The following is a 12,893-nucleotide window of genomic DNA, read 5'->3' as shown; positions in this document are numbered from 1 at the left end:
GAAAAAATAAATTAAAAAAATAAATCAATTAAATATTACTATATAATCAGCCATATCGTTTAGTAAATAAGTTTGTTAAATATTTTTATAACTCTACAATTATTGTTTTATTAGTGTTTCTTTAACAATATATTAACTATTTTAACTTATTTGTTAATATTTCTCTAATAAAATTGTGATAACCATTTATGATAATCCTAAATATTTGGCTGGATCGGACCTAATGCTAAAATCCCCTCCCTACAGGAGAAGAAGACATGGATAGATCAATAAGGAATGTGCCAGGTACAGAAAGGTTTCTAAGATGCAGAGACCTTCCAAGTTTCTGTCGAGCAAGGAACCTAACAGATCCAGATCTCCAAGTTTTTGTTCAACAAACCCTCCATAGCCCAAGAGCCCAAGCAATCATCCTCAACACGTTTGAAGACCTAGAAGGACCAATAATCTCACACATACGAACCTTGTGTCCCAATATCTACTCCATTGGACCTCTGCACATGCACCTTAAACTAAGACTTGCCAATAACGAAGCCTCATCTCAATCTTCCAACAATCTCTTTGAAGTAGACAGAAGCTGCATTGCATGGCTCGATGCTCAGCCTCCAAAATCTATAATTTACATCAGTTTTGGTAGCATTACGGTCATGACAAGAAATCAGCTTATTGAGTTTTGGTATGGTTTGGTGAATAGCAACACAAGGTTTTTATGGGTTGCTAGGCTTGACTTGGTTGCCGGAGATGGCGAAGAAGCTCAAATCCCGCTCGAACTCTTGGAAGAGTCAAGGGAAAGAGGGTTCATAGTAGGTTGGGCACCCCAAGAAGAGGTCCTTGCCCACCCAGCTGTGGGTGGGTTTTTGACGCACAGCGGGTGGAATTCAACTCTAGAGAGTATAGTTGCTGGGGTGCCTATGATATGCTGGCCTTACTTTGCTGATCAGCAGGTGAATAGTAGATTCGTGAGTGAGGTATGGAAGATTGGCATCGACATAAAAGATGTTTGTGATCGAAAAATTGTGGAGAAAATGTTGAATGATTTGATGGTGGAAAGAAAGGAGGAGTTTGCCAAAGCAGCAGATGAGATAAGTAGATTGGCAAGACAAAGTGTGAATGAAGGTGGATCATCCTACTATAATTTGGACCGCCTGATTGAGGATATAAGATTGACAAGCAGTGGTAGACTAGTAGTTATTAATGATTGATATGTTTGGCAATTTGCGGAGTATATACCATTTTTGTGATTATTATACCACTTAATTTTAATTTCAATAATATTGGTGATTTTGATTGTACTAATAATAGAATTGCTAAATTGGAAAACCGAAGTTCAAAATTTAACAAGATTGTGACAAGCTAATAGGACCATCCAACATTTATTAGCACAACACAACTATCTGTCTAAACCAAACGAGAAAAAAGCTATAACAGAAAACAAAAGATTTATGAAGTTATTGGCATGCTAGAATTATGAAATATATGCAGCCAAATATTCCAAATACATGCACGAAGAATCACCTTGTTTTGCGCAATCATTTAACTTCTTTTTCCAATACTCCCTCATTCCCTACCCCCCAGTCTCCACCATTACTCTCCTAATTTCTCTCTTTCTATCTCCTTCTGTCTAGCCTCTGCTCTAAGCAAAAACTAACTTTCGAAACATGGTTAACATATGTCGCATTCACCATCTGATCACCAGTACAAGGAACACATATCATAAGGGTTGCTTGCTATTGGCTAGATATTAATTTATATCAAAGAATTCATCTTCCATAATTGTTGCTAAGGTCCCAAAACTCACATAAAGTACAGAGTTGGATGTTTGCTGGTTTGGCCAGGAGATTGAGCTCATGTCTTTGCTAGTAAGCTACTCGAAGAGGCACCGAATAAGTAGCAATATTTAAGTCACATATTGTATATTTATATGTCTATAATCAAATTTAATAAGATATCCCTCTCAAGAAATTCTTCATTAAAATCAGCTCAAAGATATGATGGTTGTATCATTAGAATTTCTATTATAAACCTAGATCGATTTAATTATTTGGATTTAAAAATAAATAAATAATTCAATATGAGGACAAGTTGCCTGTTCACCATATTACGTGATAGAGGACGAGTTGCCTTCGACGTGAGACTCCTGGGGTTCTCCTAATGGTGATTTATGGTTTTCTTTTTTTAATTCCATTTTAAAAATTTCGAACAATTTTTTTTATTACATATTCTGCACCGCGACCTCCTAGTTCTTCTCCTCTCTCTGTTCCCTCTATTCCTGCAACCTTCCAATGATGAACTTGACCAATCTGGAACAGTTTGAGGAGCTTTTGAAGGGAGATTCTAAAGGATTTGTTGATGGACGAATGGAAACCTAGAATCACATATCTAAAGGACTATCTGATTCAAAGGTGGGATTTTGCTGGAGAGCAAGTTGTTATGTAGGTAAAACATATATAAACAACAAAGCTATTGGAAATACGGTAGTGGCAGTGCAACTAATAAAATAAAAGGGGATCCAAATCCTAAAATAAATAAATAAAAATAAAAAAATAAAAAATGGGTATTTTGGTAAATTTAAAATTGATATAACTGTGTATAATTAATTTAGAAGTGTGAAAAAAATCTTTTTTATCCTAAATATACTAAATAAAACATGACAGATGATATCATAATATTTAATTGATTTATTTTTTTAATTTATTTGTCATTTAAAAGTTTATTTTTTAATATTTATATCATATAAATATATCAACGTATAATATTTTAATAAATATCATTTGATAAAAAAAAAAAATTACTAAAAATTTTACTATTTGTAGTATTATGTTAAATTTTTAAATTTGCATGATGCCCAACCATTTATTTAAAAGGCACGTCACAAGGAAGCCAAATTTCTAACTGTCAAGTTAATTTTATCAAGCCGGATATAAAACATCTCAACTTGTAAGCAAACAAAAACAAAATCGAACAAAATAATCTGAATAAAAAGAAAAATTACATTCTGATCCTCATTGTTCAACCGATAGAAACAATGTAAATCAACAAAATGTAATTGTGCCACTCGACACACAAAATGAACAGTTTAGGAAACGCATCAAACCGGAAATGCCGAGTTTGAAAAGTAAATGATTCTAAGGATGAATTATGGCTAACTAAGCTTTCCAAGGATTTATATGAAGAACCATCTTATTTCACGCAAAGATTAGCCTTCTCCTTCAACTTTGAGATTCTGAATCTTATTTCTTCCCCTTCTTTCTCTACCATTAGTTTTTCAATAGTTTTCTCTATCTCGCCTCTTTCCAACCCATTTTCTACTGCAATCCCACCTTCCAAACATCGGTCACATATCTTGCATTCACAAATTGATCACCGAAACAAGGCATGCAAATCATAGGGACGCCCTCCCAAATACTCTCCATTGTTGAATTCCAACCATTATGGGTCCAAAATGCTCCAACAGCAGGGTGAGCAAGAACTTCCTGTTGAGGAGCCCATTTCACAATGTTACCTCTTCCATTCAAATTCTATAGGAACCCATTTGGTAATGATTCAAGCCGCTCCGACCCATTGACCAATTCGGGTCGAACCACCCGCAAAAAGGGTTGGTTGCTATTGGCTAGTCCGCAAGCTGCCCCTGAGGAGGCTTTGGTCTCACTTACCAGGGAGTCTACAACTTGATAAAATACTTATGGGTTTGAGGTGTCAATCACTGGAAGGTCCTCGACTTTGAGATGTGGGAATTCGACCACTGGCTCTTCTAGCTGAGAATCTTTAAGTAAAGAAAAAGAAGGGAACGTTACAACTTTAATATAGTGCTTAAATTATAATTATGCTAATTATATGGATAATATCATTAAAGATTCTTGAGCTACCTATAAATAATTTAGGCAATGAGCTAAGAGAATTTAGGCAATGAAAAGAAGGCAATAAAACAGTCCCTTGTAGCAAGTGAAAATAAAATAAAATTCTTGAGCTACCTATGAATAAAAAGCTAGAGGTACCCTTATTTTAGGCAATAATAATAAATAAATAAAAATTAAATTCAAAATCAAAATCTATGAACATGCCTCCCTTCATCATGACCTAAAATTCAAACTTCGTTAAGCTACTATAATGACCTGAAACAGAATTTATTTTATTGAGTGCTAGAGAAAATTAGTTATTATTTGCCGACTCCAAGACATATATATATTTCTGAGGTTTGGGAAAGAAAATCCAGTACCAAAGATTTCCTCCAGAAGTGGAATAGCTAACATGGCATAATTAGACTGCCCTGTTTAATTACATTGTATATGTATGAAGTTTTTGGTGTGTGTTACGAGCTAGGGTGAGCTAAGAGAATTTTTTTAATTAATTAATTTATTCTTTAAGAGAGTTGTCAAGAGAGAACGAGCCTCCATAGTTAGCTTTTATTATAAGATGCAATTGATAAGTCAAAACTTTAGCATATATCTATACTCCTCTTGAAGATTAATATCATCCATACATCATTGCTTGCCCATGGATGTAAGCTATCTTATAGACAGGTGAACCATGTAACTTGTGCTAAACTTCTTCTGCTCTTTGTTCTTATTACCTCTTTGAGATACTAATCTGGTTTTATATTGTGTGATGGTATTTAATAGCCACTGATACCAACAAATTGGTATCGGAGCCAAGTTGGTTGAAAGGGTATCAAGTATTTGATAAAATACATCTTTCAAAGTCCATTTGAAATTTCACTATTCCATTAGTGAAACTATAAATTTGAGTATTTTGTAGTCTAAACAATAGATCTTTGTTAAATTTTGAAGCGATACGTACTCATAAAAAAGTTTTCAATGTGACAATAAAGTTTGAATTGTAGAAATTTATTATGACTTTAGACTCTAGGAAACGAAGATTAAAGCAGTGATGGTTAAGAAAGGTTTAGTAGTTATGTTTAAAGTGAAGACAAGCTTCCTGATAATGTGAAGGTAAAGAAAAGAAGAAGGATTTGATGGACAAAGCACATAGATCACTGATTCTTGCTCCTGGTGACAAAGTGCTTAGAGAGATGTAAAAAAATCTATTGCTACATATGAATGATAAAAATTGGAAGAGCTCTACATGGCGAAGAATCTTCACAATCATTCATGCTTGAAGTAGAGATTCTTCAAATTCAAAATAGTTAAGGTAAGCCTATTAGTAACGCTTTTGATGATTTTAGAAAACTAGTTCAATATTTATAAAGTGTTCAAAATAATGTTTTTGATGATCAAGTCGTTATTCTTTAAAATTCATTACTTAAAAGAAATAAACCTTTTGTATATACTTAAAAAATGGTAGGCAGACTTCAGAACTATAGTGTTAGGTACTATAACACCTAAGGATGTTGAGAGGATGACAAGTGACAAGACTCACAATGAATGTAGGGGATTGACTCTTAGAGGCAAATCTTGTAAAGGGACTGATCCTGATAAGAGAAATGGTTAAAGCATAGACAAATCTAAATCTATGTTATCAAAGCAAGAAGGAAGGACAAATTACAAAGGTATGTTGGGAATAAAAAGCAAAAAGAATCAGATGATGGTGATAGACCATTTTTTTATTTAATTTTTTTTTTTTTGGGGGTTACAAAAGTGCAAATGTGCTTATGTAACAAATAACTGCGATTGCTATGATTGGACCTAAACTCGCATTGTTCGTTCCATATGAGTCCTAATGTAACAAATAACTGTGATTGCTATGATTGGACCTAAACTCGGGTTGTTCGTTCCATATGAGTCCTAATAGAGGCTATTTTGAGTCTTTCAAGGAGCTAGAAGGGGGAAAGGCTCTAATTGCAAACGATGCAGTTTTTAGAGTTGATAGGATTTGTACTATGAAATTAAAACAGCATATGATCATATCATCCGAACAGTGACTAATATGAGGCATATTCCTTAACTAAAGAGGAATTTAGTCTCCTTAACCATATTAGATGATAATGGTTATAATATAAAGCTGTAAATAGTACTTCTTATAGTGTTTTAAAGGTTCTCTGGTGGCCATGAAAGCTTCCAAGGTAAATGGTTTATTTGTAATAGGGACCGCAGTTTCAAGTGAAACTTCAGCTTTTGTTACTAAAGTTCTTAGCAAAATTACTCTATGGCATAGGAGGCTTGGTCATATTATTGAAAAAAGACCAAGTAAACTTATCAAGCAAGGGTTGTTAGCTGGTGATACAGCTTAAAATTTCGATTTTAATGATCATTGCATTTATAATAAGCATGAAAACGTGGAAAACAATTTTGAAGTTCAAAGAATTAAAGACTTTGGATTATATTTACTCTAAATTATGAGGATCATCAAGAACACAGTCTATTGGAGAGTGCAGAAGTTTCTTGACTTTCATTGATGATCATTCAAGAAGGATCTTAAAACCAAGGATGAGGCATTCTAGAAGCTTAAGGATTACAAGATTTTAGTTGAGACGAGAACTAGAAGAAATGTTAAAAGGATCAAAACATACAATGGACTAATATTGAAATGAGGAATTTAATCCTTATTGCAATTAAATATGCCATCGTGAGACATAGGATAATGAGACTAACATGTCAACAAAATGGCCTTAGAGAGAGAACGAACATGACCATTTTAGACAAAGAGATATATTAGATGCATCTTATCGAATGCTAAACTTCCTATTCAGTTTTGAGTTCAGGCAGTTCATATAACGGTCTATTTGATTAACAAATGTCATTTGCTGCAACAGATATAGAAAACTTCAATAGAAACATGGTCTACACAAGTACCCTGTTTTGGAAATTTGAAAATTTTTGGATGTATAGGTTTTGTACATGTCACTGATTGGAAACTATAATCTAAATCAATGAAGTGCATTTTCTTGGGATATCCATAGATTATTCAATGTTTTAAACTTTAGAACCCATGATGTGATTCCGCCCGAGGCCGCTCAACCGATAACCCGCTGGGGTGCTGACTCGACACAGATGAAGACTAGGCCAATCAAAAGAGCTCAAATTAAGAGATTTAAGGGCAACCTGGGAGTATTTATACAGAGGGTAATCAATCTCAACAGAGGTTGTCCATACTTGAAGATACAAAGCCTATTCGAAGCATCCAAGTGGTGGAAGCCGATACGGACCCGGGTGACGGTTTTAGTACATTTTTGGAGTCCGGGGAGCATGAAATGGTTCCAATGCTTTATGGGTTCAATACATATGCCTAAGAGGTCATGGAATAAAGTTAAAGCAGCCTCAAATGCAATCAAAAAGGGCTTGTACGGACAGCTTCAACAATTTGGCCGAATTTGCTGTATTGCTTGCTGGCTTTACTGTATTTTACTGTATTAGCCTTTTCTTATTTTTCCAAGCATGGGCAACGTGTGGGCCTTCATATTCAGTTTATTTGGCATCCTACAAAGCATCTAGAAGCTGATTTGGAGCTCAATTTGGTCAAAGATTAGTCAAAGTCAACTTAGTCAAAAAGCTAGTATTATAGTTTCCTAATTTGATTTTACTTTTTGTTTTAGGAAACTACCATTACTTTTTGGCTTTTATTTATTTATTTTCTGGAAAAATAACTTTAGGAAGGTTTTTATTTTATTCTTTCCATTGTAAATTAATTAATTCCTAATTTAATATAAAGGAATTAATTAATCAAACTTAGATTAGGAAAGGAAGTATAGTTTCAGCCAACTAGGTTTCTTTATGTGTGGTGGCTGGTTTTTCTTTATTTTTAGGGTTTTATTTCGTGGCTTTGTAGCCTATTTAAAGGCTTATTTTTCAATAAGAAAACAACTTTGATTTGATTGAGAAAATACTTGTGAGATTAATTATCTCTTTGTTCTTTGAGAACACCTAAAACACCATTAGAGAATTGGTTGTTTTAGCTTGACTTATCAATAGGTTTTCCATCCCCTATTGTGGCGTCTACATTATACCAAGGTTTCTAACCACAGGTTGGTTAGGGGTTGAGGTCCATTCCATTAGAACTTGAACTTAATTAAAGATCCGGGCTAATATAATACGGGTTTAGGAGCAGGTCGTCCTAGGTTCGTATCACATGCATTGACAAGGAAATGTGTAATCAATAGAGATGCAATCTTTCAAAAAAATCTGAAATTTCTGGGTTGGCAAAGGAGAAGCATATTTCTAAAGATGTTGCAACAAGTGACGATGCTTACAATCTTGAAATGAAGTTACCCGATTCTCCAGTGGAGAATAAGTACTTCAAAATCAAGTTGAATGGCTTGTATTTGATGAAACAGAGCCGATTTTAAATGCACCAAATCATGAAAAGCCCATAGATAAAGGTGAAAATCTGGATGACTATAATTTGACTGACAGAAGAAAAAATTAAAGAACCCACAAGATATGGATTTGCAAATATTATTGCCTATGCAATTAAATTAACAAAAGATATTGTTTTAGAAGAGCCAAAGACCTACCAAGAAGCTTTGAATTCAAAAGATTTAGGGAAATGGAAAGTTCCATGCAAAGAATGAATCTGAACAAGAATTAAACTTGAAAGCTAGTGAGCAACTAGAGGAAGCTAGAGTGGTTGGCTGCAAATACCATTCATGAAGAAAAAAAGATTTTTAGGTGTTGAGCCTATTTGGTTTGAGGCAAGAACGGTGGCTAAGGGTCTCACACAAAGGGAGGGAATTAATGAAATATTTTCACAAGACATACTTCAATTTGAATTTTGTCATCACTTTCGCTCAGAAGGATGTCGAATTATAGCAACTTGATATTAAACAGCTTCTTACATATTTTGAAAGTTAAATGAATAATAAACAGGTTTACTTGCTGAAAAAATCTCTTTATGTTTTTAGTCAGTCACAAAGGCAATGATACAAGAAATTTGGTACTTACATTATTATTGGTTCTAAACATATGCAAATATAATAGCTGTGTTTGTTATATGAAATTATCAAATGAAGAGTACTTATATATATTTCTTTGTCTATGTTTATAGCTTATAAGTTTAAACATGAAATTGAAAGGTTAAAGAGTTTGAAGAGAACAGAATTTGAAACGAAGGATATTGGTGAAGTGATTGTTTCACAAGATAAGTATATGGAAAATGTTCTTGAAAAATTCACAATAAGTAATTGTAAAACAATGCCTACACCTTTAGCACCTAATTTTAAATTGTCAGCAGTTCAATATCCAAAAAATCACCAAAATATTGAAATTGTGGCAAAGGTTCTATATGCAAATACAATAGGCTTTGTAATGTATTTGATTGTTTGTACACTGACCCTATATAAAGTGTAATGAACAAATACATGAGAAATCCTAGTGAAAATAATTGTGAAGCACTGAAATGGATTCTTATATACAATTGTAGGGTTCTAAAGATGTGGGGCTTCATGTATAAAATAAGTAAATATAACTGTAAATATCATTTGGGTGCTAATTGTGGTGGTGACAGAGACAAGAAAAGTCTTCAGAATGCTATATTTTTACAGTTTAAGGAAAATGCTATATTAATGCTCTAATGGTAAATGCTCTGGTAGATATGTACATGAAATATTCAGATCTGGTTATATATTTTAGATAAATATATATATATATATATATATATGGTTAATTTGCTGACAATATTTAAGGATATAACAGAGAAAACAGAAGACAAACAAGGGTTGAACAGTAGACAGTGATTATTAGTAAAAATGAGTTAGTACATATATATATATATATATATCTACACACATGTATGCGCATCTTAGCTTTCCTACTTTTATTATATGGCATTTTAAACTTCCTTTTTCTTTCAGTTTCTTTGTGTTCGTTTTGCCACCAAAACTTCTCTCAACCCCCCAATCCTGTTCGTTTTTCAGTTATCCCAGAATTATAGCTTTTTGGAGACAGCACTGAACCAGATGATCTACTTGTAATTTTGAATCTTTCCTATTTTATTTTATTTTTCATCATGTTCTTATTCTATCATTTTTTTTTTTTAATATGGTTTTTGCTGAAATTATCTAGTTGTTTCGTTTTAATATGTTTTTACCGAAATTCCTTTCTTTTTTTTTTCTTTTTTTTTTGGGGGGTCTTTGCGGAAACTAATTGAAAGAAAAGAAAAAATAAATAAATAAATAAGCAATTTTGGGTTTCAAGTGTGTACGGCGTGACCCATGTTTTTATTGAATCTGTTAAATTTTTATGGATTTGGACAAAAGTACAAGTTTTTGAAACTACAGGGTATGGGATCTGAAATTACTTTAATATTATTTTTGCTGAAATGAGTTGAATAAATAAATAAATGAATAAACAATTTTGAATGTCATATGAATATCATGTGATCTTTTTTTGATGGGATTTGTCAGATTTTATTAAATTTGGACAAATTGCAACTAGAGGTATCTGATGCAAATAAGAAAACAAAAAATCAAGACCCCTAAATGAGAAAAGCTAAGTTTAAAGTAACTAAAGTGTAATTTTCTCTATTTCAACCGAAAATAAAGAAGTATAATTTCTTCCTTTTTTTTCCCCTAATTTAACAGAATTGCAAAATAATTCTTAACCACTATGATATTTTGGACGGTCCAACTCCAAATATCTATTTGAATCAAACAAGTAATATTGACCCTAAAACCAAGATAAGATTAATTCACCATGGCTGATCTTTCATACCTTGCTATGAAACAAAAATAAGAAAAGAAAGCACACACCTTGTATTGGGAGGTAACCCCTTTCCCGCAGAAGTGGAAACGCAGCAAAAGCAAGAAAAGAAGAGGCACTCTCAGTCCTAAGCACAACCCTTAGAAGCTTAAAACTCTCAGCAACTGCGTGAAGTAAAAAATAGCATCAGAAATCAAACAAGCAACACGCTCCTCTGAAACATCGCATAGCTGCCTGCCCAAACATTCCCTAAATGGATCGACACATTTGGTATTAAGCAGTGAAATAAGAGCGATAACATCTTTTATGGAGGCCTCACTTTCGGCTAAGCCTTCGCAGATCAAGTGGAAAGTGAAATGTGGGTAGTTGGAAGGGTTGGAAGAGTTGAAAGAAGTATGAATGATAGAGATGGAGAAGCCCTTGGAATAAAGGATATTGGCAAGCTGAAGCATGAGGTTTATTAGTTTATATGACCTTGAAAGGGCAGTGGGAAGGGTACCAATTTTTGGCCTTTCCTTTCCATATGTTTTGTCTTCTCTAACTCTCCAACAATTCTCTTGGTTCTTTATATGCGGTAAAACCTTCAAGTCAGAAAAATGGATGAGTACGTGGGCACTGGACTTAGTACAATGACTAAAATCACGTGGCTTCTAAAATACTGGCTACTTCTGGCTTCTGAAGCTTAAAAGACATTTTGTTTGTTTTACTCTGGTCCAAATACTCGGTCTAAGCTCCCTTCCCCACACGTACACTGCCCGATTACCCTTTCACAAAACGAAAGAAAAACATTATTCTTAATAGGGTTATATCGTATATTGATGTTGAAACGACAGAGTTGCACAGAAATTGTCCTAAGCAATATGTAGTAGATAATTTTATTTTTCTTTTCTTTCCTGGCAGTGAAGTATACAAAGTATGTAATTGTCCACCTGTCCACCGGGTCTTTCTCAAAAATACTCCTCAATGATTTTTACTAAATATATATATACAGAGTGTTTAGAATAAAGACCGACTGCATGGCTTTCTTAAGGGCCCAAAACGTGATGAAAATTGGAGCTCTTGGATTGTAACACTTGGCATCAATAGCCCAGCTTCAATTACAACTCTCACGTGAGAATTTTTGCCAAACCTAACATTCCTGCTCACAGCAGCTCATATTCCTGCTCTCACCAGCTCGAAACACCTTCACCAAAATTACCAATTTCACCAACTCGCACCACCCTTGTGAACCCACCAGCTCACTCCTCTTCTACTTTGCTTCCTCTTCTCTTTTCGAACTTTTTCACTTCAATTAATTATCTTAATTTGCTCAGAATGAGCTTACATGCATTTTTCCCTTTCGGTTTGTCCATAGAAAATGAGTGATACCACTAAGCATGTGAGGCTTGATATTTCTTCCATCTTAGCATTTAAATTGGCTCTCTTTGGGTAATTTGTCAAATTGTTTGGCCTTGCTTATCATCCTAAATTTACTTTTTATCATTTCGTTGTAACTGAGTAATTGTGGCTAGCATCTTTTATTTAAACATATTTAATATAACCTTTTATTGTATATGCAGTTGAGGATTGCGTATAATTTTTATTGATAAGGAAATTCCACCTTTATCCAGTAACTTTCTTTCAAAGAGGAAAAAAATGAATAAAAATATCTCCATAAATCAAGTTTTTAGGATGTGTGTGGCTATTATCTATGCCTAAAAAAACCATTAAGATTGTTTCCTAACCCCATCAACCACCAAAACACGCTGACTTTACTCTCCGTCAACAATCTTCTACATAGCAGCATCTTTGGTTGCAACATTAATGTTTCAATCTCCCAAGTTTATAATTTAATTAATACTGGAATATACAGTTGTAGCAGCTAAAAGATTATGGAAATAAACAATCAACATAATTGATGTGATTCCGCCTGTGCCCACACATCCATAGCTCAGAGGACATCATACCTCGGAGAAAATCCATGTCTAGGAGGACATCCATACCTCGGAGGGCATCCATACCTTGGAGGGCAACCATAACTCGAATACCTCGGAGGGCATCCATACATCGGAGGACATCCACACCTCGGAGAGCATTTTACCTCGGACAACATCAGTCCATCCATGTCTCGGACAACACTGGTGTCATCCATGTCTCGGAAAACACCAGTTCCTTTGGACATCAGGCAGACATCAGTTAGCTCGGACATCAAACATAAGTCAACTTAGTTGTCAAACTAGTCAACTTGTTTTCTAATTTGCGTTTGACTTTTTGAGTTTTTATTTATTTATTGCTAGATAAATAAGTTTAGAAAAGTTATTATTTTAT

At 33.9% G+C, this 12,893-nt stretch overlaps 1 protein-coding gene and 1 pseudogene across 1 annotated transcript; one reads left to right on the top strand and one right to left on the bottom strand.

Moving 5' to 3' along the window:
- Nucleotides 1-257: 257 nt before the first annotated feature.
- On the top strand, nt 258-1,199 carry LOC132805065 (7-deoxyloganetic acid glucosyltransferase-like). Its single transcript, XM_060819825.1, has one exon. The coding sequence runs from the start codon at nt 258-260 to the stop codon at nt 1,197-1,199; it is 942 nt and encodes a 313-aa protein (XP_060675808.1).
- Nucleotides 1,200-2,985: 1,786 nt separating this feature from the next.
- Nucleotides 2,986-11,109, bottom strand: LOC132804958 (UDP-glycosyltransferase 76F1-like; annotated as a pseudogene).
- Between the last annotated feature and the right edge of the window lie 1,784 nt (nt 11,110-12,893).

This window comes from Ziziphus jujuba, chromosome 8, assembly GCF_031755915.1.
Source record: "Ziziphus jujuba cultivar Dongzao chromosome 8, ASM3175591v1".
NCBI classification, from domain to species: domain Eukaryota; kingdom Viridiplantae; phylum Streptophyta; class Magnoliopsida; order Rosales; family Rhamnaceae; genus Ziziphus; species Ziziphus jujuba.
This window is presented reverse-complemented; position numbering and strand designations above follow the sequence as displayed.